Source organism: Colletotrichum destructivum, chromosome 7, assembly GCF_034447905.1.
Source record: "Colletotrichum destructivum chromosome 7, complete sequence".
NCBI classification, from domain to species: domain Eukaryota; kingdom Fungi; phylum Ascomycota; class Sordariomycetes; order Glomerellales; family Glomerellaceae; genus Colletotrichum; species Colletotrichum destructivum.
In genome coordinates, this window is record NC_085902.1 from 1,171,660 (window position 1) to 1,195,397 (window position 23,738).

A 23,738-nucleotide genomic window follows, 5' to 3' on the forward strand; every position below is an offset into this window, starting at 1 on the left:
TGCTGGTGCCGAGCCGCTACGAGGAGACAAGGCATCAAGCCTGTTGAACAAGGCCGGACTCGGGGCAGTAGACGACGGCAAATGTCGCGAGAAATCCAGAGACAAAGGGGCATTGTTAATCACCCTGTAGAGCAGCGTGTCTTCGTGGGGACGTTGCGTCCGGTACTCTGGTTCTCCCCCGTCCTAACGAGTAGGTCGTCCAGGGACAAAGACCTTTTCAAAATGCCAAAAATGCAGTGAACACTCGAGGGCGCCGACGATGGCTGCTAGCTTTGATGATGCCAAAGAAGAACTGGCCCCTCCATGTAAGAACACGGCGAGGCTGAAGCTCCTGGTCCAGTTCTTGATTTATTACAGATCTTGCCTTCTTGCAAGGCCCGATATCGCGGTCGCCAACGTTGACAGTGTCGGGGTCGTTCATGTTTGTCCTCTCGACTCTCCCTAGGCTTGCGTCGTATCTTTGGGGAGCCCCCTCCCCCCGCACATATTTGACACCAGAGTAATGTCCTCTTGGCCGAGTTTGGCCATTCTCATATCTCTCGGGTCTGGGAATTCCTTGGGTACGATGGGATGTTTCGAGAACGGAAGGGCCCAGGGAAACGCCAGCCAGTGGCAGACAACGCGTGGGCCAGATGGTAAATGCCGTCTAACAGGCTGGTCGGGAATTAAGACATAGTAGTCCTGTCACATGATACTTTGGCTGTTTGATACATGGATTATTGAGACTTGTTTTGAGGAGACTCGCAGCGCCGAGTCTCGCCCGAGAATGCGTGGCTGCACAATAAACACCATTGTGTTAATGACAAGTTGTAAAACTTGAAAGAGAGGGGGCACATCCATAGTTCTAGGCCAGAGACAGCGCTCTCAGATCCAGATACGACTGAATGAGTTAAATTGAGGCGCGTCCAGAAAGTCTACACATTGATCGAAGCCCGTGATAACTTTGCTTCAACTGACCTCGTCAATGTGCGTCTATTACGCCGCTCTCTCCTTCTCTGCAGATCAGCCTTATGTTTCTGGATCGAGTCGACACAACGCAACGAGCTGTTTCCACGGTACCCAGCTCCGAACCCTTCCTTTCTCATACTCACACCTCTGATATATGAAAACGCTTTCAGGGCGCCCCTGCCCGGAACTCCTCTTTGTCTGGTCTGTCTGTGGTTAGGGTAGGTGCGGCGCGTCTGTCGTCTGTAGATATGGAGGACCGGTGGTTCGTTCCTGAAGCAAGTGATCAGCACAAACCGTGAGCACTCTCACAATTCAATAAGGTAAACGTGGACTCACACTACTTGACTCGCTTGTCAGTCACTATGTTCAAGATCCATCTCCGTTACAGCAGGAGGTCCATCACAGGAAGGCTCTTTTCTTCATGTTAACCATAGTTCTTGACATAAACACACGCACCTGGATTGTCAAGATTCGCTACCTCCTCGGCTTAGGGTTTAGTAGTTACTTGGATCTCCCACCCAAGAAACTCGTCTTGTTGTGAAGATGAAGCTGAGGTAAAGCCATCAGACTACACATTGGACTATAAATGAACCTCACTTTGCCCTCGTCATCTGGTCTCTTGTTCCAAAAACCATCTCGCTTCATCGACTCGTGTATTCATCCCCCAACAGGGTACGTATGCGTATTCACAACACAAGGGCACGCACAAAACTCCTTCCTTCCCATATCCAAAACCTACTTTCCTCCCTACCACCTAAACCTTCCTTCCAAATTCCCATCTCGGAAGATCCCATCCTCTCCTCAAAAGAATCCTTTTCCTTCACAAACCACAACGCCTGACCCATCAAGACGACCTCAAGTTCCGAACCTCAACCACCTCAACCACCTGAACAACTCGAACGAGCTGAACCTTGCGACGAACGCCGCAACAAGTTCGAGATGGACCAACCGCGAGACGTCCTCCTTCGGGCGGCCGTCATCGACCCCGTGAGCGGCAGACAGCCTGCCTACAAATCGACGCCCAGCCTGATCAACGCAAACAACATTGGCCGTTGCGACGGCGAAAGCTTGTCTTTCGTCGTCCGCTCTCATTTCCTCCATCACATGTACAGCTACATCGAGATCGAAGTTCACCAGCACGGCGTCGGCCTGAACGATTCCCGCGTGGGAACGATGACCGTTCATCTGAACTACGCCACCACCTTCCGTGCCGAGTTTCTGGGCGTCAATCAGACCGCGACGGAGGTGCGGGACTACTTCCACAGTCAGGCAAGCCCCTTCATCCCGTCGATCAAGATCACGCTCGGCGCCGAGGACCTGTTCCTCGACGTCAACGACCACACGCTCGCCACCCTCGGCAATGCGAGCGCCGCCGCCCTCGCCGACCTCTTGCAGCTTCAAAGGGTCATTCGCGGCGCAGACGAAGGCCGCCCGGCCCTTCTCGAGTGGTACGCCGCCAAGCAGAGCAACGACAACGTGGACGCCCTTCGAACCCGTTTCGTCCGACACCAGAACTTGGACCAGGCCCTTGTCGGCCCTCAGTGGTCTCTCGATCTTTGGTACGAGGATACGGATGAACCCCAAGTCATCCAGTTCGTCGACTTCTGCCGTCTTCATCGAGACGTCGACCTGCGCGCCCTCATCTGGCCCCCTCAGCATGAGGTTATCACCCGATTCGTCGATGTCAGCCACTACCAGGTCGTCCACGGCGTGGGAGCCGTCTACGAGCACCAGGACCTGGCCAACGCCTTCACAGTCTTGTCCAGAGTCGCTCACGCCGCCGTCGTCTTCAACAACGGCCGGACCAGCGAGACCTTCCTTCTTCGTCTCACACCTGCCGCTGACCAAGTCGAGTATCTCCCGGCCATCAACGAGGAATGCAACGTCCTGTTGCGTGGCACCCCTCTCGAGATATCTCTGCCCGTCATCCGAACGTCCGATGACCCCCTCTGGTGGCCCGCCAAGCGATGCGACGCCCCTCACGACCACCTTCCCCAGCCCGCCGACGCCATTTACTTTGTCGTCACCGTCCCGTCCGCCTTCCGCGACAAGCCGAACCTCCTCGGCGCACCTCGCAGCGCCAACTTGCGCGCCTGCGTCCGCAAGAACTTCGACAAGAAGTTGCTCAAGGCAGAGATCGCGGCCCTCGCCACGCTCGTCGACCAGAAGGAGAACCCCACCTCGCCGTCCGGTGAGGATCAAGACAACTTCCTCTACCTTTTGGACTTCGTCCCGCTGGAGGAGGAGCGGGAGGTCAACCTCCTCAAGGAGCTCCCAGGCCTCGGCAAGGCTGCAGGCGAGCCTCGCCACAGAAACCACTGGCCCATATCGCTGGCTGCGTCGGTTGACCAGCTCGATGAGCGTCAGCAGCACTTCATCCAAGCTCTCGGCCACATCAGTCCGAACATCGCCTTCCTCCCTGGCCCTGCCAGATCCGGAAAGACAACCCTCATCTTGGTCATCCTGGCGGCTTCGATCCTGGGCGTCCCTGGAGGCCACTGCCCTGCCCTGTGCATCGCCCATAATGAGACTGAGGCCCTCAGTCTGGCCAACAAGATTAATTCCTTTTTCAGCTCGCTCAGAGTGAACAACGCGCCCAAGGTTCTCTATGTCTCTGCCAAGGATTGCAACATCCTGTTGCCATCTGAAGTCTCATGCCCTTTTAGTCCAGCTCAGACTTGTTCCCAAGTTCAGATCGACTCAGTCACCTTCTGGCTGGAGCCCCTTGACAAGATCGCCGGATTCATTACTGAGTTCCAGAATCAAGCCTTCTATGCTCCGCGCGCCCAGGGCAGCAGCGCCAACAACAGCAACACCGACAATGGCCGGCCTGACCCCGTCTTTGTTGCCACCATCAAGCAGCTTGCTGTTGCTCATGTCCTTGCCCACCAACAGGAATACAGCATCATCATCATTCCAGTCACCAGGCTCCTGCAGGGCGACACAATGAGCAGAAATGCTGCTCTCCAGCTTACCAACAGAGTGTGCATGCTCTACCAGAAGATCCTCAAGAACTTCAAGGGCATCATCTGCTCCACCCCTGCCACCGCTGGACAGGCCCCGACCACCTCCTTCAAGCCTTCCCTTGTCTTGTTCGACAATGCAGAGCACATCAGAGAGCTGAGCACCACCGCCCTGCTCGTTCACTACAACCCGCTTGCCTGGCTCTTCTTTGGCGGAACGGACGAGAGCCAGATTAACGTCCCGCCCCGTGCTGACCTTGGTCAGAACCCCTTCACCGCTCAGCTGCGCCTCTCCCTCTTCGAGCGCGCCATCAGAGCCGGCGTGAACATCGGTCGCCTTGATGCCCCCCCTGACACGGCTGATGACTCTGACGACCTGGGCTTCAACTGGTGGAACTTGCCCCCTGCCCACTGAATGGATTTTTCCAGTTCTGTGGTTTCCTTTGAAAGGGTTAATTGGAGTTCAAAGGGATATAGTACCTGCTGGTTCTGTCTTGTCGTTGGAAGGGAGGGATTGGAGTTTGAGGGTAACACTTTCACGCAACGCACAAACATGGTTTGGGACTTGAAAACACAGATTCTTATGGAATACATGCACGGATCCATGGGCTTAGTCTAGAAGCAAACAAAAGTTTGACGATATCCTTTCTTCTTGCATAGTGAGTTGTGGCATATCCATTGTGAGGCATGGTGTTGAAGTACAAGAGCATGTTCCATGGCTTTCTAGACCATAACTACAACGTATTCAACCCCAATTCAAACCCCCTGATTGTCAGCGCAATGCCACCACCTGAATCGTCTGCCCCCTCAAACTCCACCGAATCCGATCCAGACGCCTCAGATACTCTAGCCCAGTCTCCCCAACCCTCCGCCCAGTGTTGATGCCAACGCCCGAGAGCTCATATCCCGCAACCCGTCCTCCGCTCCACGGCTTCACCTCTGCTTCTCCCACATCCTCCGAAACACTCTCAATACTCCTCAGACGAGCGTGTCGATCCACGAGGAGCCAGCGCACGACGCGCGGATACGGCCTCGCAGACTCCAGGGCACTCCTGAAGACAGGCACCCCGTCAACCATGGCTTGGTACGAGATGCTGGCGCCACTCCGCACAAGTAACTTCACGGCCTTCAGCTTGTGCCTGGTACAAGCAACCATGAGCGCCGAGCCCTCTGCTGAACCCTCGGCGTCGATATCCGCCCCGTGCCGAAGCAGCGTAGACACGCAATCCAGCCTATTCCTAACCACGGCGACGCAGAGCGGGCTGAAAAACGCTCCTGGAGTCGAGTTCGCCAGCTCCAGCGCATTTTCCCGCGGCAGCCGCTTGAACAGCCTCCGCAGCGTACCGTCGGCTCTTCGGTGATGCGATTTGATAACGAGCGACAGGAACCCCTTGCGTACGTCCCTGACCCTGGAAAAGTCGAGCCCGTGGTTGAAGACCAGGCCCGGAAACGCGTTGTTCAGTATCACTTTGTGGAGCGGCGTATAACCGGTCCCGTCGGGCTTGCAAGGGTCAAGGCCGAGGCTCATGAGCCAGATGAACATTTCGGGGTGATCCGAGGCGTCGGCGCAGGCGTTAAGTAGACTCATGCCGTCGATGTCGCGGGCGTGGACGTCGGCGCCACGCTCTACCAGCAGCTGCGCCATCTCCAAGTGGCCTCGCCGGACGGCCACGGTCAGCGGGGTAAAAGAATTCAAGTTGCAGAGGTTGGGGTCCGCCCCGTGCTCCAGAAGACGCCTGGCGCTGTCTATGCGGTTGACCATCGCGGCCCCGTGAAGTGGCGTGTCTGAGTTCTCCAAGTCGGACACGTTGACTTCTGCGCCGTGGTCCAGGAGGACCTCCATCATCTCGAAGCTGGGAATCCCCTCGATATTCGTCTCCTCCGCTGCAACCAGCAGTGGGGTCATGCCGAGGCGGAACATGGGCTGTAGATCGGGCGAGGCAACGCGTTTGTTGACGTGATGTTTGATGATGGCGTCGACTGCACCCTTTCCAGAGAACTCCCATGAAGGATCCTGATCGCCTGATTCCGCATCCTCGTTCGCAGAAAACGGTTGCACACCGTGGAGAAGTCTCGGATGATGCTCGGGGGACCGTTTGATCCAGTCGACAACCATACGGACCCTGTCTGGCACGCCGCTGGCGGCGGCATAGTGAAAGGGACTAAGCTCGTGGCGCGTCCAGTCCATCACACCGAGGAGTCGTCTGACAAACCTTTCCTCCGTGCCCGTGCTTGGGAGATGGCTCGGCCGCATGAGCGCTATATGCAGAGCGGTACAAGGATAGTGCAGGCGCTGGGATATGACGGAAAGATGCGAGCACCGATCGACGAGATTCCAGGCGGTCATGCCATGGTCGAGAAATATTTCGCCGAGAGTGAACCGGCCCTGAGCCGCCGCAAGGACGAGAGGCGAGCATCGTCCACAGCGCATCCTGATCGAGTTCATGATCTCGGGTCGGACCATCGTCATGGCTTGAGCCGCCAACTGCTCATAGCCATTTTGGATGCACAACTCCAGCACGGCGCCCAGGACACTGGTTTGGCCGGTGTTCCCAGCTGATGCCATGATTACTTTATGCATCAAGGGTAGAAACTGCTCCATCAGATTCGGCTCGCCGCTTCGGAAAGCTTCCACAAAGGCAGCTGGAATGTTCATCCGGCTGAAATTTTTCGGACCGACATCGAGGAGCAGTTGTACAGCTTCAGTGGCACCTGAGAGGGATGCGAGACTCAGGGGGTTCTGGTTCATCGGGAATGGCAACGTCGCCGTTGGGTCTGCGCCGTGCTCCAGAAGAAGCCGAACGCACGATCCGTCGTCGACGGCGCAGGCGGCGGCAAAGTGAAGCGGCCGCCAGCCATCGGCCGTTTGGGATTCCACATCGAGGTCTGGAAATCCGAGATAGAACTGAAGCACGTCCGCATGACCGTGGGCAGCTGCAAGATGGAGTGCGTTGCAGCGCCATTGCCTTGCCATTTCTGGGACGACTTTCGGACCAACGACTCGAGAGAAGTCGTATGTGCAACATTTACCCCAGGGATGGCCATCAGTGCTACTGATGGACCTGATCTTCTCCAGAACGATCAAGTCGCCACGCGAGGCGGCTGCCAGCGCTGCATCCAATCCACTCGGCAAGGACAATGCCGGATTCGCACCCTTTTCGAGCAAGATGATGGCGGCGTTGGTCTCGCGGTTCTTTATGTAAGCCATGACCATGGGCGCCCCGGCGGGAGTGAGCACGTTGGGGTCGCATCCTTTGTCCACCAAGGCCGACAGCTTATGCGTGCGATGCGAGACCCCATCGTCGAGGAGTCGGAAGAGAAAGTGGGACCTGAAACCGTCGACATCGTTCAGCTTGCTCGGGTCTGCATGCTCGAGAAGCTTGTCAAAAATGGCTGGCGGACAAGTTGATTCCGGCAAGCATGCCGACTCGAGAGCCGAGACGGACTCATGTCGTGCGTGTACTGAGACACCCAGGTCGAGCAGCATCACAACGACGTCTCTATGCTCCTGTTCAACGGCCAGCTTGAGACACTGTACTGCAGCCGGCGATTGTTGGAAGCTCTCGACCTTGGTCGACACCCGCAGGATTGAACAGAGCATCTCCCCCAACCGTACGGGCCACTTGTCGTGAGTTGTAGCGTAATCCATCCAGGCCGAGAGAATCGGAACCAGGGCACATTTGCCCGTCTCCTCTTCATATCTGACTGGGATTGCCTTCTCGACCAAACAATCCACGGCAGTTTGCAAAGACTCCCAGACATTGGAGCCTGGCGGCCACTTAGAAGCCCATGTACCCAGGACGCCGGTAGCGAAGCGCTCCCAGAGCCCGGAGCCTTCGCTGTTGCGAGAGCCAAGCACCTCATCGGTAAATAGACGGTTATATGCGCCAAAATCGAGCGGTCGGTGGTTGACGGGGCGCCTGATTGGTCTATCTGGATCTGGGTCCCAAAATAGCGACTCGTTGAAGGCCGTGAAGATGGTTTCCGCCGGTGACTGCCCGTCCTTTGTCAACACAGGCTCGACGTGCAAGTCCAAGAGCGTCTCAACAAGATCCTCTCCAGCATTGACCTCGAGATAATGTAGGGCGTTCCGGCCGTCATCGCCCATCTCGAATGGGTCGGCGCCGAAATCAATCAGTTTGCGGACCAACTCGCAAGAGCCCCACTCGACGGCGAGGAAGAGGAGGGGAGTTGGACTCTGGAGGTAAGCGGCGTTTGGTTCGCAGACCTCGAGCATATGAAGCGCCCCGGCAGCAGCTTTACGCTTAGAGATGCCCAATCTTTTCGTCCTGCTCAGTGGGTAGATGATGGACTGAGCAATAGGGGTTTGGCCATTTTTCATCAATGCCCTCAAGTTCCAGTCCGTGTGCTCATCAAAGGCGTGGAGAGCATCAATCATGCCAATGTCCGAGTTTGCCGCTGCGATGTGCCAGACGTTGCGGCCATCTTCGTCCGTGTCTGTCGTTCTCGCTCCATGGCTGAGGAGGAGTCTGAGGACGTCAGGTGTCTCGGACAGCATCAGAGGCGTCCTTTGACACTCGTCACGCACGTGAACATCGACGTCATCTCCCGACTGCAGAATGAGGGAAGCCGTGTCTGCGTCGCAAGACTCGACCGCGTCGTGAAGTATGGTAGAGGATTTTTGGAACGGCTCCTCCGAGTCGAGGCATGATGGTATTGATTGGTTGGGATTCCACCGAGGGTCAAGGATGAGTCTTCTGACGACTGCAGCCTTGTGGTCCTGGACGGCTTCTTGGACTAGGTCTGCGTACACCTTGTCCGATACGCTGAGAGGGCGTGACCCTCGACCCGAACAGGAATCAGCTAGGCCATGATGTTCGAGGATGTCATAGATGCCAGCCATCAGTAACGATGTCTCATCGTCGCCGTTGTACTGCATAGCTGCACTGTCGAGAATCTCGGGGAGGACAGAGGCTAGGAACGAGCGAGTCAGCGGAGGCAGCGGTGACGGCCAGTACTGTAGGATCGAGTTCTTCCCATGGAACAGCTGAAGGAACCGATCGTCGCGGCTGAATCCAGCTCGAAGAATGCGCACCAGGGCGTCTGGAGCGTCTATCGACTGACACGTAAAAAATGCCACGGTTGCCAGCGACAACACTTTATCCTGTTGAGACCCAGCCCAGACCGACGTGCCCGTAGCGCCCGCATCCAGAAGAACATGCAGGGTCGGCTCCTGACCGCTGGTCGGACGCCGGTCAGCTACCAGCTGAGCCGGATCATCGTAACGAGCGAAAAGTGCAGTGGGGCCGAGCAAAGCGCAATACAGAGGCGTTCCCATGAGACTTTGTTGGTTCACGTCCTGCTTCTCCAAGTGTATCAGGGCCTTGCATACGTGATGCAGACCGAGGGCAGAGGCGATGTGGAGAGTGCTGACGGACGCATCCGAGGCTGCTGTCATCAACCGACGAAGAGGTGACATGGACAGAGCACCTGACGCGGGTTTGAAGTGGCCTGGCCATTCTTGTCGAGCATACTCGAGGAGCCACTGCAGAAAGTTGGCCGACTTTCTCGGGTGGAAAAGCAGCCTGAGCTCGTTCTCGATGGAGCAGTGATAAGAGTGGGCTATTTTGGGTAGAAGCTTCGCGCAAACAACGTACTCGGGGTGCGTGGCGTCTCTCTCTGCGGCGTAAACCCTGTGAGAGTAGCAGCTGTCCAGTTTGCGATCGAACTCGGGACTCAACAACAGATTCAGACACTTTTCAGGAGACGTTTCTGAAGCCTCACAAGTCAGATCGTTCAACTCATCGGTTTCTCGCTTCCGCGATGGTTTACGAGGCCCGGTCGTAGACAGAAAGACGAGCAGGGTTGCCCAAGAATTGGCGTGAATTGCTGGGCTAAGTTGTGCGTGAAACTGGCGGATCTGGGACGCGAATTCGGGTGGTGACAGTATCTCGGTTCCTCTCCCCGGTGCTACAAAGTCACTCGACCAAGCCTGGGTCAGGTCGTCGAGCATGTCGCCCAACGAGTCGATGAGGGTGTGATCGGGACGTGTTGATGCTGTGTTGTGCTCCCCGTCTGCAAAGTCGTCGAACAGCAGTAAAAGGCTATGGAGAGTGCCACTTATAAGTCTGAGCGCCAAACGAAGCTCGTTATGACTGCCGGGATCGCGCATCGAGAGGTATGCCGTCTGCGTTTTTGCCTGTGTCTCTGTGAGAGCTTGACGGAGACCCCGGCCGCCGGCTTCCATTGTGGGTGGTGGCATTATCGAAAGCTTCTCATGAGGTGCGGTAGGAGAAAGGGGTTCGGATTAGAGTCAGGGTCCGTGAGAACAATCATGGCTCGAGGCTGGCAAGGCAAGTGAGTATGCGGTGATTGCTGTACGGTATTTGATTGTTGATCGTAGTCGAAAGAGGTTGAGGGAGGTCGAGGTCGATGTTGAGGTGGAGAATCACGAAATACGGGCCGTCGCATGTCAGCGAGCGGCGGCTTGCCGCTGTGCTGCGCTCTGTGGCGTACGATGGCATGGATAGAGCCTGAAGCGCCACTTGGGCAACCAGCGGTTTTGGATGGATTCTTGCTTACATAATGAGCTGGTCGGTCGCCGCCACCAGCCACACTCTGCATGATTGCATATCCCCTTAAGCGCCAGAAGACTATAGCGGTTCCACCTTATTTCCCCTCTTCTCCGCACTAGGTAGGTACTTAGAGCACACCTAATGCGCTAGAACAAGCTCACTGAGGCTACTACAAAATTTAGGCTCTAAGCTCTAAAGGCCCGCAAGACCATTGCATTTGCCAACAACTGTAGGCAAGTGACACGAGTCTGCTTTTATTGGCTACTACCCTAAAATGTAACCTTCTGGCGCCTGAGGGGATATAGCTCAAAGCACCTTGCCCTTTGGGACGAACATGTGTGGGAGACAAGCATAAGCAAATGCTTTTTGGATAATTCGTTCTCTTTGTAGGATTTTTCATTTTCATTTTGTTTTCTATTGGAATAGCCGTTGAAGAAGCCAGCGGCTGTCCTCGTCTAACTAAGCAAAATCTGATAGAAACATAGTCGTCAAGTGATAGCTTTTTAAGCGTTGCAAATCGGGGCGCAAAGCGCGTCTGTTCCACAGGTTAGTCAACCTTGCTTGTCAAGAAGCGGAATGGAGAAACACAAAGTCGACTTACTGCACTCGTCCTCGCTGGGCCTGGGACAGGTTCGCTGGCAGTCCTCGCAAGCACCCGCCATGGCAGTGGCGACATAGGTGGCGAGTATGGCGAAGACGATCTGGAAACGCATGTTGGCGGTGTGGCGGGTGGGATTTATCAATCAACGTTGTGTTGTATTGTGGTGAAGGTATCAGGATAGAGTTGGTCGAGACAAGAGATACGATGAACGGATGCGATGTTGCAATGATGGGATGGAATGATGTGATGGAAAGACCAATGCCATTATTTATACTCAACCTTTACCCAACTGCAGTCAGTTGATGATGCCTAGTATTATCATCTCGTTGTATGATTCATTTAGGCCACAGTGGCACGGCGCAATTCCATCACAAGTCAGCAAGCCAAAGACGCGTTGACGGTTTCACTCCTGTTTTGTCATGCCATGCCAAGAAAGTCTGCTGGCTTTCAGGTGAGGGCCTTTTCCAACGTTGAACCTCCCAAACAAGGCAGTTCCGCGCTGTCACAGTTGACGCGGTTGGTGTTAGGGCCCTTCTACACTGACTCGGAAATCGTCATCCAACGAGGAAAAGCCTTGGTGTGTTCATCCAAAAAGGGCGATCCGTCTCGCAGTCAACACCGATCACCACCTCGAGCGAACCCCGAAAGATCGGGTACCGCACTCGCTGAAACAACAGGCATCAAGCTCTCCAGCCTGCCGGGCTCTCATTGCCAATGCTGCTCCGGATCCCTGTAGTGAATGGGTTGGGCATTATATCCAGCATTCTACCTCGCGGCATCTAATGACAAACCGAAGGGTCATTATTTATTCTGTTCATTAATCGGGCTTCGGGGACCCGCGGCATCTACTGACAAACCGAAGGGCAGGTATTGATTCTGTTCATTAGTCGGGTTTCGGGGACCCGCGGCAGCCGGCCGACTGTATGACGTTAGCTCCCGCCCCGTCTGCCCCACCGTAAGTCGCCGGTCGCTAAACCGAGCTGATTTTACGAACGGCAACTCCTGACTCAATGCCGCCACACAGCCGCTGCATGCTTGATTCACGGTGACGGCTGATTTTCTGCCATCTTGTTGGGTTCTACGCCCGCCGGCCGCATCGAGAGCCTTGGCGCATGTTGCTGAGCCCTTGGGGCTGTTCCGTTCTTGGGGTTTAGCGAGAGCGAAGTCTTTGGAAATGGCATGGTCGACGGAGGCGTCCACGGTCAACGACGGAGTGCTCAGAGCCCCATACCGAGAAAGCTTAAATGTCCCCGATTACGCCGCAAGGTTGGAACAAGATCGACATTTCGAAACGCTTCAGTCGCATGTGAGCTCTTACATGGTGCCCCTGTGTTCCTGGATATGAATGCAGGGCTTCTCTTTCTTGCATGTTGCTCCATGGAGGCCAACAGGCCGGGGACTGGATGTCAATCGCACAAAATTAACCTTTCTGTCTCCATATCTGATGGTCGTAGTTGCTGCTGGCATTTATCACCACGAGAAGTCTAAAAGCTCCTAGCCACTGACAACTTTCGCCATATCCCATGACCCTGCCAGCGCTTCTTTGTCCACACTATGCACTAAGGTAAAGTCACTCATTCACTAGAGGCTTAGACCTTCTCCTACACAACGGACGACGCCTAGTTAATTAGACGCAGACCAAGGGAACGTTACTCACATTAGCAGAGCGGACATTACCGTTCTGAAAGTTTTTTCTTCACAAAAGGAATCGGTGTGGGCGGATACTACTAGCCATAAAGTTAATGAAAGGAATCGATGTCAGTGGAAATAACTAGCCTTAAACTTCATAGACAATGTAAGTAATGCTGGCAGAAACTACTTGTCGTAAAGGTAACGATACTGCGTTATAGAGAAGACTTCTTGAACTGAAAAATATAAGTATACATCAAAAGTTCTCTCTGCCTTGCGTATTCCCTACTCTGCTCTTCATACCTTCTCTTCCTAAGCATTAAAGAAACATGAAACTCTCACTTACTTTTCTGTTTGCAACTTCGCTCCTTGGAATAAATGTCCAAGCAGTGCGACAAAACTGCTGGTAATTTTTCAATTCAATGCCAACCTTTTAGACAAACGTAACTAACTAGCACAGGTGTACTCTAAACGGAGATTACAATGAGCACTACACCAAAAAAGCGTGCTACAAATATAGAATTTACACCAACCAAGATTATCGACGCCGTGCTGAGTGCAAACTCCCACGAGGTAAAGTCAATGATGATTGGTCTGAGGTAAGCAAAACTGCCTTCTTTGCTCATGTACAACTACTAATAAATCTAGAAATGTCTTTCTGTCAAAGGAACTGGGGGACAGTGTGCAAACCGCTAGGGTTGGTAAAAATCAACGTATGCGTGCGTAATGTGTGTTTAACACCATTTAGATTCCTCAAGGATTCTAGCTTTGCCAGGCTTAGCATTAATAGACCAGCTTGTCTTACTCCTGCTGCACAAGCAACCCTAAGTAGGAAGAGCCACTGTAGGTTCTTCCTCCTCCACGTATTGTTGATGGCACCGTCATCACCTCTACTCATCAAACAAGTGGCACGATTCCTAGTTTGCATTACGATACATGCATGTCATTTAGCTACGAGACAGAGTTGGCTTGCCATCAACCCGAGAAAAATACGGCGCCGGTTTGTTGTGCAAAACAGTCGAGGCACATGGCAGACCATGAATTACACGTCAAGTAAACCTTATTCAACGGCGTTAAGTGACAAACTTTTAAGTTACTCCCCAGAGCCGGAACGCCCCCCCCCCCCCCCCCATCTCTATGCGGCACACACGCGCACAAGCACATACACTCGCCCACTGTCCTCGACCCGACACAAACACTCCCATAACGGGCCCCCTTTTGTCCTTCATTTCATCCATTTTATAGGAAGAAAGCAGTCATGGCGAAAGCCGAGACGAACAGGGCGGCGTAGCCGACGGCGAGGGGCACGACGGTGCGGGAATTTGCGGTGACGACGGTGACGACGGTGCTCACAGCTGCGGGTAGTTTGGTCAGCGTTCATAAACACCACGCTGGACGTAAGTTTCTAAGTATACTTACCACCGGGAGGGTTCGATCCGGGGGCTGATCCAGCACCAGGAGCAGAGCCAGAGCCGCCGGGCAGAGCCAGGGTCAGAGCCGGGAACAGCGCCGGGAGCATCACCGGGAGCGCCGGGACCAGCAGCGGGGGCAGAAAGGGGCCTGCCGTCGGGGCCGCTGACTGGAGTGCCCTGAGGCTCGGTGATGGGGCGGGTGATGGTGGCAGTGATCGGTGTCGGGCCGCAAGTGGTGCAGGTCTGGACCTCCTTGGTGAAGCCAAGGGGGACGTCGGCGGAGGGGATGGTAGGCTTGGCGGCGACGCCCTTGTAGGTCTCGGTGACCTCGTACTTCTGGCGGGTGATGCCGGTGGAGCAGAAGGCGTCGTACTCGGTGGTGTACTTGACGGTCTGGGCGCAGGTGTTGCAGCCGCAGCGCTTGCACTCAGGGGCCTCGATCTCGACGCAGATGGGTCCGCCGGTGATTGTCGGCGGGTGGATGATCGGAATCGGGGCGCAGCCGGCGCAGATCGGGGGCAAGCCGGGGGTGACAGTGACACACTGGATCACGGTGGAGGTGCGGACGGCGAGGACCACCTGCTGGGCCATGGCGGCGGAGCCGAAGGCGAGGGCGGCCGCCAGGAGGGTAGAAGGTTGACGCATGACGAGGATGAAGCGGTTAGTAGGTAACGACAGGGTTTGTTTGTCGTTTCTGGTGGAAGCGAGTGAGGATGGCCCAAGCCCTCACGGGGGGGGGGGGGGGGGGGGGGGGAGAAGAGAAAGAATGAAACGGAAGTTGAGGCTTCTAGATGTTCAGAAAGGAGTGTGTTGGTTAACGAGAGGACGATACGTATGAGGCATGCGTGTTCAGGACGGTTGCCAGCTTGGAGAGGGTGGAAAGTTGAGGGAGGGCGCCGGGACCAGGACGAGCACTTCGAGGCATCCGTTAGTTGGGGCCCATAAAGGTCAAGCGCTCTTCGAGGCATGTAGATTGAATGGCCGGAAAGTGGTAAACAGACAAGCAATGAATGCTGTTACCTCCCCTCCCCCTTGTGGCTGACTGAGACTCGGAACCTGGAGCGCGTTGCCAGGGAGGGAGTGTCGATTTGACAGGGAGGTTCTTGGGAATCTTGAATTAGCTTAGCTGACTGACTTCTAGCTCGGATATCATGGAACATAACTCCATCCACTCGTTTTCTTCTGTGAGGGGAAAACCCCCTGACCTCGAACAAGCGTCTCTTCCTCCTCAGGCTCCTCGGTCGCCTCGGCGATGTAGTTGCCGTCCGGCCGGCCAAACTCGCCGGCAATGGCCTGTCCGCGACCTCCTGCTTCACCTACCTATCGCACCGACTGGCACCGGCGTCCTGGCCCCCCGGCGTCACCATGACCGTAATGCGGAGGAACCACCGTTACCGTCTCAGGCGGCGCGAACCCGACTGTCCCCTCCCCTCCCTCCGTCGACCTGCGGGAACGTCGACCGCCACCTCGACCATCTCCAGTGGAAGCCTGGCCACGGTCACAGCCTCCTCTACCTCTCCCACCGCCATGGCGCCCCAGCCCGTTATCTTCCTTGTTGTTCCCCGGATCGGCGGCGTCAAGAAATACGCCCTCCAGAAGCGAGCCCTTGGTGGCTTCCTGAAACCCAACAACGCTGGCATCAACCGCGACAGCTGCGCCGTCACCACTGTCTTCAACCTGTTGCTATTCCAGCTCCTCGGCTGCCCAGAGAGGGCGAACTGAACTTCTGCTGTTTGCGTGTGTGTGTGTGTGTGTGTGTGTGTGTGAGAGAGAGAGAGAGAGAGAGAGAGAGAGAGAGAGAGAGATCTGTCAAGACCGGTTGCTGATTTGTAATCCGCAAATTCGACAGCCCAGCAGTGCGTCAACGGAGTGATCGTCGGTGTTACGCTTCCCACGGACTCGAGCACATCGTCCTCGTCCACCTTGACCTCGACCTCATCCACGAGCACCTCCCACACCGCCAACACCACCGCCGCCGCCGCCACAACGTCTTCTACCACCACGACAGTTACCAGCGCCGTCTGAACGGATTCGAAGAGCCTGTTCGCACCTGCATCGAGGACGACTCTCGCTTGAAAAAGTCGTGGACAGTGCTGCCTCGCCGCCGCCGCTGCAGACGTCAGCAATCAGTGTACCTGTTCAGAACGGCATATCAGTCCTCAAAACAGCCTCTCTACCCGTAAATGGCCTTCTCTTCTGAGGCTCTCTAGCCCTCTGGCCCGGAAAGAAGGCGACGAGTCCGTTGCTTCCCCCAAGGCCCCCGATCAGGGCGCATGTTCCAGGTCGTTGGGAAGACAAGTCGGGAATTGGGGTGGTGCTGTCAGTGTTGTCCATGGTTTGTTTCGTGGCCAGTGATGTTTTCTCTGCGTCCTTCGCATGGAGGAGGGGCTGAGTTGATTGTGATTATGTGTCAGTGTTTGTGGGATTGTGAGTGAGTGTGTTGTGCCGATGGCACGGAGAGACGGATGCGGAGTAATCTGAGAGAAGGGGGCTCGTTTCTACGTCAGTGCGAGACTGTGTGTCAGTCGAGGCTGGGTAGTGTACTCCCGAGTATTTGGAATAACCCTTTTTTCATTTTGAACCTGGAGGTTTGTGAGTATAAGATATGCTTGGATGTGCGTGCGTGTGTGTGTGTGTGCATGTCGAATGGCGTTGGCCAAAACTCCGAAATCGCCAAAACGATACTCAATGGTGCTGACATGAACATCTGACGTTGTCCATGTCGATGGCTACACTTTGCTTCACCGGATCGGTCATCAGACATAAAAGAGCAGACAGGTTACATGCAGGATGGCAGACGCGGCGGTTCTAGTCAAAGTGACATCGGTCCAGGGGCGGCAGCAACCAACCAGCACTGACTGACGATTTCATCAACGAGGTCTACTTTCTTGAAAAGGGTGTAAATGCTGCCTCCTCCATTCAACGTGGCGTGCGGCGATCATTCCGATCTACCCACCTATCTCGAACCGGGTCTTGTTGGACTCATCGCGAAGCCAACGCTCGACCGGCGCAGCTTGGAATATATGAGCTCAGGAGGCATACTTGTTTGTGCCATCGACTCACTTCAACCAAGTGAGGATGGAGAAATTACACAATAGCGAGCGAGCAAGTGGCTGCATATTCTGGCCCATTGTTTTCCCCTTTTCATGTCCTCACCGTCTTACCCCTCCCTTCCTTCCATCTCACACATCGAGTCGCCTCAGCCATGCTTCCTTTTCTCTCTCCCTCCCTCTCTCTCTCCCTCCCTCTCTCTCCCCCTCTGCCTCTCTGCAGAGTGTTTCAGATACAACATGGCCTAGCCCGGAAACACACTGATTCGCGCATGGGTTCCCCACAACGTACAATGCCAGCCAGCGGGTTGTGTAAGCTGCGCAGGATGCGTCACGCATGATTCACGGCCCATCGACGTGGCTGCTTGTCGTCGAGCCTTGACTCCTCGCCTCCTGACTGACGGCAACTCAATTTCGTTTCTCGGGACCCGAAGGCGTCGCAACAGGCCAGCCATCACCGTTTGTAGCGGGAGAGCCGTGGCAGGGAGCGAGCGTTGCATGTTGCACAAAGAATTTGAGTGAGTGTCATGGAGGCTTGACGGGTGCCGGAGGCGTCGGTACGTATTTGTTCCCTTCATAGAATACATGTGCAATGACAAGAGGCATAAGACTGTTTATGCTACGTATGCCGAGCTCATGCGGCAAGAAATGGCAGTGATTAAATTTCAATGGAAATAGACACTCATTACATACAACAACAACAATCACCACCACCACCACCACCACCACCACCACCACCACGACGGCATCTTTTTGCCTGTTTGAGTCCGAGACAACTCGGCGTTTGTGTCCATCTTGGTCACCGAATACCCTCCCCCTCTCTTCTTGCTGCTTTCATAACCTCCATCATCCATCACAACTCTTCCTTCACCCTTCCATGCCCCTTCTTCCACCCATCAGTCACACAGACCACGGTGATTTTCATCGTCCAAAGTCTCCCCTCATGTAAGTCCCGTCTGATCATCCTTGCGCCCGGACCCTGGGGGGCGGGATCACGGACGAGCCTTGGCCTGCATGGGCCCCCCTTTCATTATCTTGGAGATTCCATCCCCTCACCAGCGAGGAGAGAGAGAGGTCTAGCCGCGATGGAGATCTCTTCGAAGTCTCCAGCAAAGAAGGGCGACCTGATACACCGAGCCAAAAGCCACGGCGGCGGCGGCGGCGCCGCCGCACTCTACTCCCGCCCCTCCCTCCTCTTCGACAACGGTCGCCGAGCCACACCAAACAGCAACATCACTACGTGTGGTGTTTGTGTTGGCCAGGTTGCGGACACCGTTGGTAGTGTTGGTCTCGTCGTCTGCCGTCCCCTCGTCTGAGTCTCCTAGCCGAAAGAGGGCGGCCGCCCGGTCGCACCACGTTGGAATTCCTCCGTCGGCTCGTCTTAGAAGAAGGGAGACATGTCTCCCATTCGATCTGCGACAAGCTGCTCATGGCACCCGAAACATTCGTTTGGACTGAGACGCTGACGCCAAAGTCCCTCTCTTTTCTCCTCTCCTTTCCTCTCTCTCCTCCCTCCTCTCGCTGCCATCCAGCCAGGTCTGGTTTGTCCATCTTTACTACATACGTACCTACACACCTATTTACATATACACAAGCTGTAATAGACACCGTCGAGCAACCAACTGCAGCATGCGACATCGGACCGTAGCCACCGGCCAAAGCGTCACAACGGCGTCATGCCCCTTCATAATGCCCGCCGGCCCCGACAGGGACAGGCGTCCCAATTAGGCGGTCTGGGAGAGGCCCAAAATAGGCCTGTACTATACATTTTTACCCTCACATCGTCACGCACCGGCCGGGAGATCGCCTCCCCGTGATGTGGCCCAAGATTCGGTTGGTCAACAAGCCTCGTCCCCATACTCTGCTACCAGAACACAGAGACCGATCTGGCCAATGTGTCTTGATAGGTTTTCTGCTACATATCATCGACGTCAGACTTTGGATGGCACGGTTGTCACACCCTGTTTATCCCGTCTCGCTCGACGGAGAGATCCGGGTGAGGAGATACCCAACGCCCCCCCCTTGCCACCATCAGCTCGCGAGCACAACTGCGACGCACGTCCTCATTGCTTTTTCCTGCGCCATATGCAGGCTGTTCCTGTATCAGTGAACGGGGCGAGGCCAGGAACGGTAGACCGACACTTGGCCAGGCCCCTCAGCTCATCGATCATTTAGAAAAACGGCTTGATGGAAAAAGGGTTGAATTGGTTGGCATCTCGGTCAGGGAGCGGGCAGGCCGGTAAGCAGCCATATGATGGACAAGACACCAGCAAACACAATGAAACAGTGACCACCCACCTACCCATCCATCCACACACACACACTCCTGCTTCTGGACAACGGCCCAGGCACAAGGCTCGTCGTTTGTATCCGTTGGCCTGTTCCTGAGGCGCCCTGGTGAGCTAGCAGAGCCCGACCTTTCCCCCGCAAGTTCGTGGCGTCGACCTAAGACATCCCACTGCCCATGGCGTTTGACAAGCCTGGCACAACTCCAAAGAGATGCCCACATGGCGAGTCAGAACCCGTCCGCCGGCGCCCTTTGCTATAAGCACCAACCGTCCGCCGTCTCCTTCATCTCCAGAGGAACCCTGCCACCACCACAACACCTTCCGCCCCTCCTCCTCCTCCTACTCCTTCTACACCTCCTCCACCTGTTCACAAGAGGCATGTGTAGCTGACGTGCGTCAGTGGTCGCTTGAGTGTTATCTGGGCTCCAAGACAAACAACATATGATGCCTTTCCGATCGTCCACCTTCATCGTTTAGACCTCTGCTTCTCCTTCTCGACGTTTTGTTTCCTCCTCTCTCTCTCTCTCTCTCTCTCTCTCTCTCTCTCTCTCTCTCTCTCTCCCTTCCTCCCTCGTCATCGACTTCTTTCACTCGTCTGGCCAAGCCTGCCCCCAAGGGCTAGTAACTGAACATCAACACATTCTTTTCTTGTCACTCATTCTTTGGTTCTTTTCTTCTTTCTTTTCTTTTTCTTTCCTTTCCTTTCCTTCTTTCTTACCAAAAACCCGGATTTCCCACTCACCATGGCCTCGCCCATGTCACTGAGATCGCCAGTCACCCCGCCGTACGATGAGGATTACAGCCAGGGTAGTCCCAAGGGCATGTTCGAGCCCGGCGTGAGAAACAGCCCGACGTCGTCTGCCCTGCCTGTGCCTACCATGACCCTTTCCCCCCCCGCGAGCCCGCGAGGCGCGCGGACGAGCAAGATGCCCATGAGGTTGCGGAGCAACTCGGGCCTGTCGCTCCACACGAACGAAGACGCCTTCCGCCGGTACACCGACTACAACCCCGACGGGTCCCCGCGATCCCCGACCTTCGGCACCGGCCTCTGGTCCAGCCTCGACGGCGTCTCGACGAGCCTGCGCCGCAGCTTCGCGCCGCCCGTCATGGAGGTCGAGCCCGAGACGTTGCCCATTCCGGACTTCCTCGGCCGCGAGGTCTTCCAGATGATCCTCGGCAACACCGCGGCGTCCCAGCGTTTCTTCCACTTCGCCCAGAACCGCGGCAGCGGGCCCGACGTCGAGTTCCTCCTGCGCATCCAGGAGTACTCCAAGTCGCTGACCCAGTTCGGCAAGCAGGCCTCGGCCATGCCCACGCCCGCGAACCTCCCGTCGGCCGTGAACAAGGCCCTCAACGCCGACATGAAGCAGCTGACCAACGCCGTCCTGCCGGGCCTCGAGACCCTCTTCGCCGAGTCGACCCGCTGCGTCGAGCGCCGCATCGCCCGCACGGTATATCCGGCCTTTGTGAAGCACCAGCTCGCCTTCTCCACGTCGGCCGCCATGGCCGGCGGCGCCCGCGTCGGCGGCTTCAAGTACCCCGGCCTCGCCGAGTCCTTCTGCCTCGCAGACGCCCTCGGCCCGGACTACCCCGTCGTCGCCGTCTCGGACGCCTTCGTCGCGGTGACGGGGTACCCCAAGACCGAGGCGGTGTCGCGGAACTGCAGGTTCCTGCAGGGCTCGCTCACCGACCGGGACGCCGTCAAGCGGCTCCGCGACAGCGTCGCGCGGGAGGAGGAGTCGCTCGAGCTCGTCCTCAACTACCATCGCGACGGCACCCCCTACTGGAACCTGCTCTTCACCTGCCCGCTGACGGACGCCTCTGGCAAGCTGCGGTACTACCTGGGCGGGCAGATCAACGTGTCCCGGGGCGTTGGCGACTACAAGGATCTCCTCCGGGTCCTCAACTCCGGCCCGCCGCCGGTCCTAGACGAAGCGAAGGAGGACGCCTCGGGCCGGGAATCTCGCGTGAGCCGCCGGATGAGCCGCGCCGGCAGCCGCGAGAGGAAACAAGAGCGGCGGACGAGTCTGCGCAGCCGGGACAGCTTGCACAACAAGGGACCCAAGAAGAGCCTCTTCCAACCCTTCCGGAAGCACGCGGCGGCGCACCACAATAGCAACAACAACACTGAAAACCAGGAGAACGCGCAGCAGCAGCAACAACACAACAACGTCGACCTCGTCCTTGAGCAGCTGCAGACCGTCTCAACCTCGGAGGAGCGCCTATCCCTCGCATCCCCGATCGACCCGGCCTACCCGGCCTACAGCCGCCTCATCGTCCTGCAGCACACCGACGGGCCCTCGGGCTTCCCGCCGCGGTCGTCGTCGCTGCCGGCCGACCCGAACAAGAGGAAGGCCACGCAGCTCAGCGTGGCCTTCTGCTCGGCGGCGGCGCTCGACGCCCTCGGCCTCGGCCTGTTCGCCGACAGCATCGCGCACCGCGATATCTTCGCCGTGCTCTCGGAGCTGGCGGACTCGCCGTCCGTGACCAAGAGCTTCCGGAACACGGTGCGAGAACGGATCCTGCGGGATGGCAAGTCGGCGACGCTGGACATCATGCTCGGGGGCGGGTATCTGGCGCGCAAAGGCAGCCTCATCGGCCTCGGCGGCGGCGGCGGTGGCGGTGGCGGGCGGTCTTCGAGGGCGGATGACGCGGACGGTGGCAGCGGCGGCGGCGCGAGGAGGCATGGTCGGCCGGTCAGCCGGTCCGGGTTCGCGAGCCTGGTGGGGGATGCGGGTGGCAAGATGGAGAAGCTAACGAGCCACTGGACGCCGCTCAAGACGGCCGACGAGAGGGTCGACTGGGTGGTGGTCATCATCACGCCGATGATGAAGTGAGGGGGGAGATGTGGCTGCGTGGCCGACCTGCGGAAATACAAAATTGTAATTATAATGTATATAAAAACCAAAGGGGGACGAAAGGTGGTTTGGCTGAGTTTCACGAGGAGTTTAGATAGATACCAAGCGGAGTCGTCAACTCCGTCTCTACCCCGAGTCAATACACCGGACATGAGAGACGAGCGCATTGCTATTTGCCCGGGCTGTTCGCATAGTCAATATCGGAAAGGTGAATGCAGGCGTTGTTGTGTATAAGTGCTTCGTCTCGAGAGGAGGAATACCTGGCCTCGTCATTTCCAACTGACATTTGTCTTTGTGTTTGTCCAAGAATACTCGACTCTTGGAAGGAAACACATGTGTGATATGAACCGTGTATGACAAAAGGAAAGATGGGGAGATAAGAGAGAAACGCTCGCTCATCGTAAGCTTCGCTTCTGAGCTACCTGTAGGCTGTGGACTCGGCGAGAGTCAGTTAAAATGAATGAGACTCTAAGCAAGGCGACAAACTGTGGTCTCGAGAATCAAAAATCCGTCGCCGATTGACACCAAAGTCATGGACTTGAGACTCGCAGACAGGACTGAACATGGACCTGGGGCTGCAACAGCAAGTTCGGTTCTGGGAACGGCCAGACTTGGTCGATATCATCGAGATTAGGACCCATATCCCCCTTTTTTCCCCCATTCACAGATGAGCATAGGAAATTCAGGGCCCTTTGCAATGCAGGACCGTTTGCTGTCCTCAACCTCGGGGTATCCCGTCCAGGGCCCAGACAGGTCCATCGTCCGTCCGTCTGCCAGGCTCGCTCTACGAGCACACTTCCATTCTGCGGGGGGAGCGGGATCGGATCATGGATGGGAGATCTGGGGGGTGGGGGGAAGAGGATGACAACGAGATATAAAGCGGCGCGAGGAAAAGGAGGGGGGGGGGGGGGGGGGGGGGGGGGGGGCGTTCATATGGGAAAATGATGAAAGCTGGGAACTTTCGCAATGAAATCACGCCGTTCTTTTCCTCCAGCCCACGTGTACGTGCGTACGTGCGCATACGGGGAAATGGAACGTTGTCTCGACTCTCGACTCCCTCGAGTAGGACCGCGATCCCCCCGTGCCTCCCCCCCTCCCTTTTGCCAAGAACGCGGATGAGCGGCGGCGGCGGCGGGCCAGGACCGGTGGCGGCAGAGGCTCCGCCGGCGTTGCTGCACCCCAGCGGTTCGCCGCGGGCTCCCGAGAGGGCGTTTGGCCACATGATGCATGCATGCAACGCAAGTCTTTACATGTTCCAGTAGTCCGTAATCTTGGTACAGAAACACAACCCCCAGGCCCAACGAGTCGACGAAAGTCTACGCTACGGAGATACACATACAACAGTTGACAAGGGGGGCGGAGCGAGTAAATCTGCGCAAAAGGCCGGTAGTCGGTCGGTCGGTCGGTGGTGGAGCGATCGAAAGCACGCGGGGGGGGAAAAAGGGACCGAATA

General features: G+C 56.4%; 8 protein-coding genes across 8 annotated transcripts; 4 read left to right on the forward strand and 4 right to left on the reverse strand.

The window, feature by feature from the left end:
- Positions 1-1,887: 1,887 nt before the first annotated feature.
- Positions 1,888-4,326, forward strand: CDEST_10902 (Putative P-loop containing nucleoside triphosphate hydrolase; the record flags this gene model as incomplete). The annotated part of the gene is made up of 1 exon (XM_062927058.1): positions 1,888-4,326. The coding sequence occupies one exon, from the start codon at positions 1,888-1,890 to the stop codon at positions 4,324-4,326; it is 2,439 nt and encodes an 812-aa protein (XP_062783109.1).
- A 357-nt stretch (positions 4,327-4,683) lies between these two features.
- Positions 4,684-10,119, reverse strand: CDEST_10903 (Putative ankyrin repeat-containing domain superfamily; the record flags this gene model as incomplete). Its single annotated transcript, XM_062927059.1, has 1 exon — positions 4,684-10,119. The coding sequence occupies one exon, from the start codon at positions 10,117-10,119 to the stop codon at positions 4,684-4,686; it is 5,436 nt and encodes a 1,811-aa protein (XP_062783110.1).
- A 708-nt stretch (positions 10,120-10,827) lies between these two features.
- Positions 10,828-11,404, reverse strand: CDEST_10904 (uncharacterized protein). The gene is made up of 2 exons (XM_062927060.1): positions 11,049-11,404; positions 10,828-10,982 (listed from the first exon to the last, which is right to left on the reverse strand). Exons 1-2 carry the CDS (start codon positions 11,158-11,160, stop codon positions 10,951-10,953), a joined length of 144 nt encoding a protein of 47 aa, XP_062783111.1. The 5' UTR covers positions 11,161-11,404; the 3' UTR covers positions 10,828-10,950.
- A 2,512-nt stretch (positions 11,405-13,916) lies between these two features.
- On the reverse strand, positions 13,917-14,734 carry CDEST_10905 (uncharacterized protein; the record flags this gene model as incomplete). The annotated part of the gene is made up of 2 exons (XM_062927061.1): positions 13,917-14,025; positions 14,097-14,734. 2 exons carry the CDS (start codon positions 14,732-14,734, stop codon positions 13,917-13,919), a joined length of 747 nt encoding a protein of 248 aa, XP_062783112.1.
- A 720-nt stretch (positions 14,735-15,454) lies between these two features.
- Positions 15,455-15,811, forward strand: CDEST_10906 (uncharacterized protein; the record flags this gene model as incomplete). Its single annotated transcript, XM_062927062.1, has 1 exon — positions 15,455-15,811. One exon carries the CDS (start codon positions 15,455-15,457, stop codon positions 15,809-15,811), a length of 357 nt encoding a protein of 118 aa, XP_062783113.1.
- A 2,413-nt stretch (positions 15,812-18,224) lies between these two features.
- CDEST_10907 (uncharacterized protein) lies at positions 18,225-18,455 on the forward strand (the record flags this gene model as incomplete). The annotated part of the gene is made up of 1 exon (XM_062927063.1): positions 18,225-18,455. One exon carries the CDS (start codon positions 18,225-18,227, stop codon positions 18,453-18,455), a length of 231 nt encoding a protein of 76 aa, XP_062783114.1.
- Positions 18,456-19,401: 946 nt separating this feature from the next.
- On the forward strand, positions 19,402-22,265 carry CDEST_10908 (Putative PAS domain, RGS domain superfamily, RGS, subdomain 2 protein). Its single transcript, XM_062927064.1, has one exon. It carries the CDS (start codon positions 20,171-20,173, stop codon positions 22,262-22,264), a length of 2,094 nt encoding a protein of 697 aa, XP_062783115.1. The 5' UTR covers positions 19,402-20,170; the 3' UTR covers position 22,265.
- Position 22,266: 1 nt separating this feature from the next.
- Positions 22,267-23,306, reverse strand: CDEST_10909 (uncharacterized protein; the record flags this gene model as incomplete). Its single annotated transcript, XM_062927065.1, has 2 exons — positions 22,267-23,125; positions 23,245-23,306. The coding sequence occupies 2 exons, from the start codon at positions 23,304-23,306 to the stop codon at positions 22,816-22,818; spliced, it is 372 nt and encodes a 123-aa protein (XP_062783116.1). The 3' UTR covers positions 22,267-22,815.
- Positions 23,307-23,738: the final 432 nt, after the last annotated feature.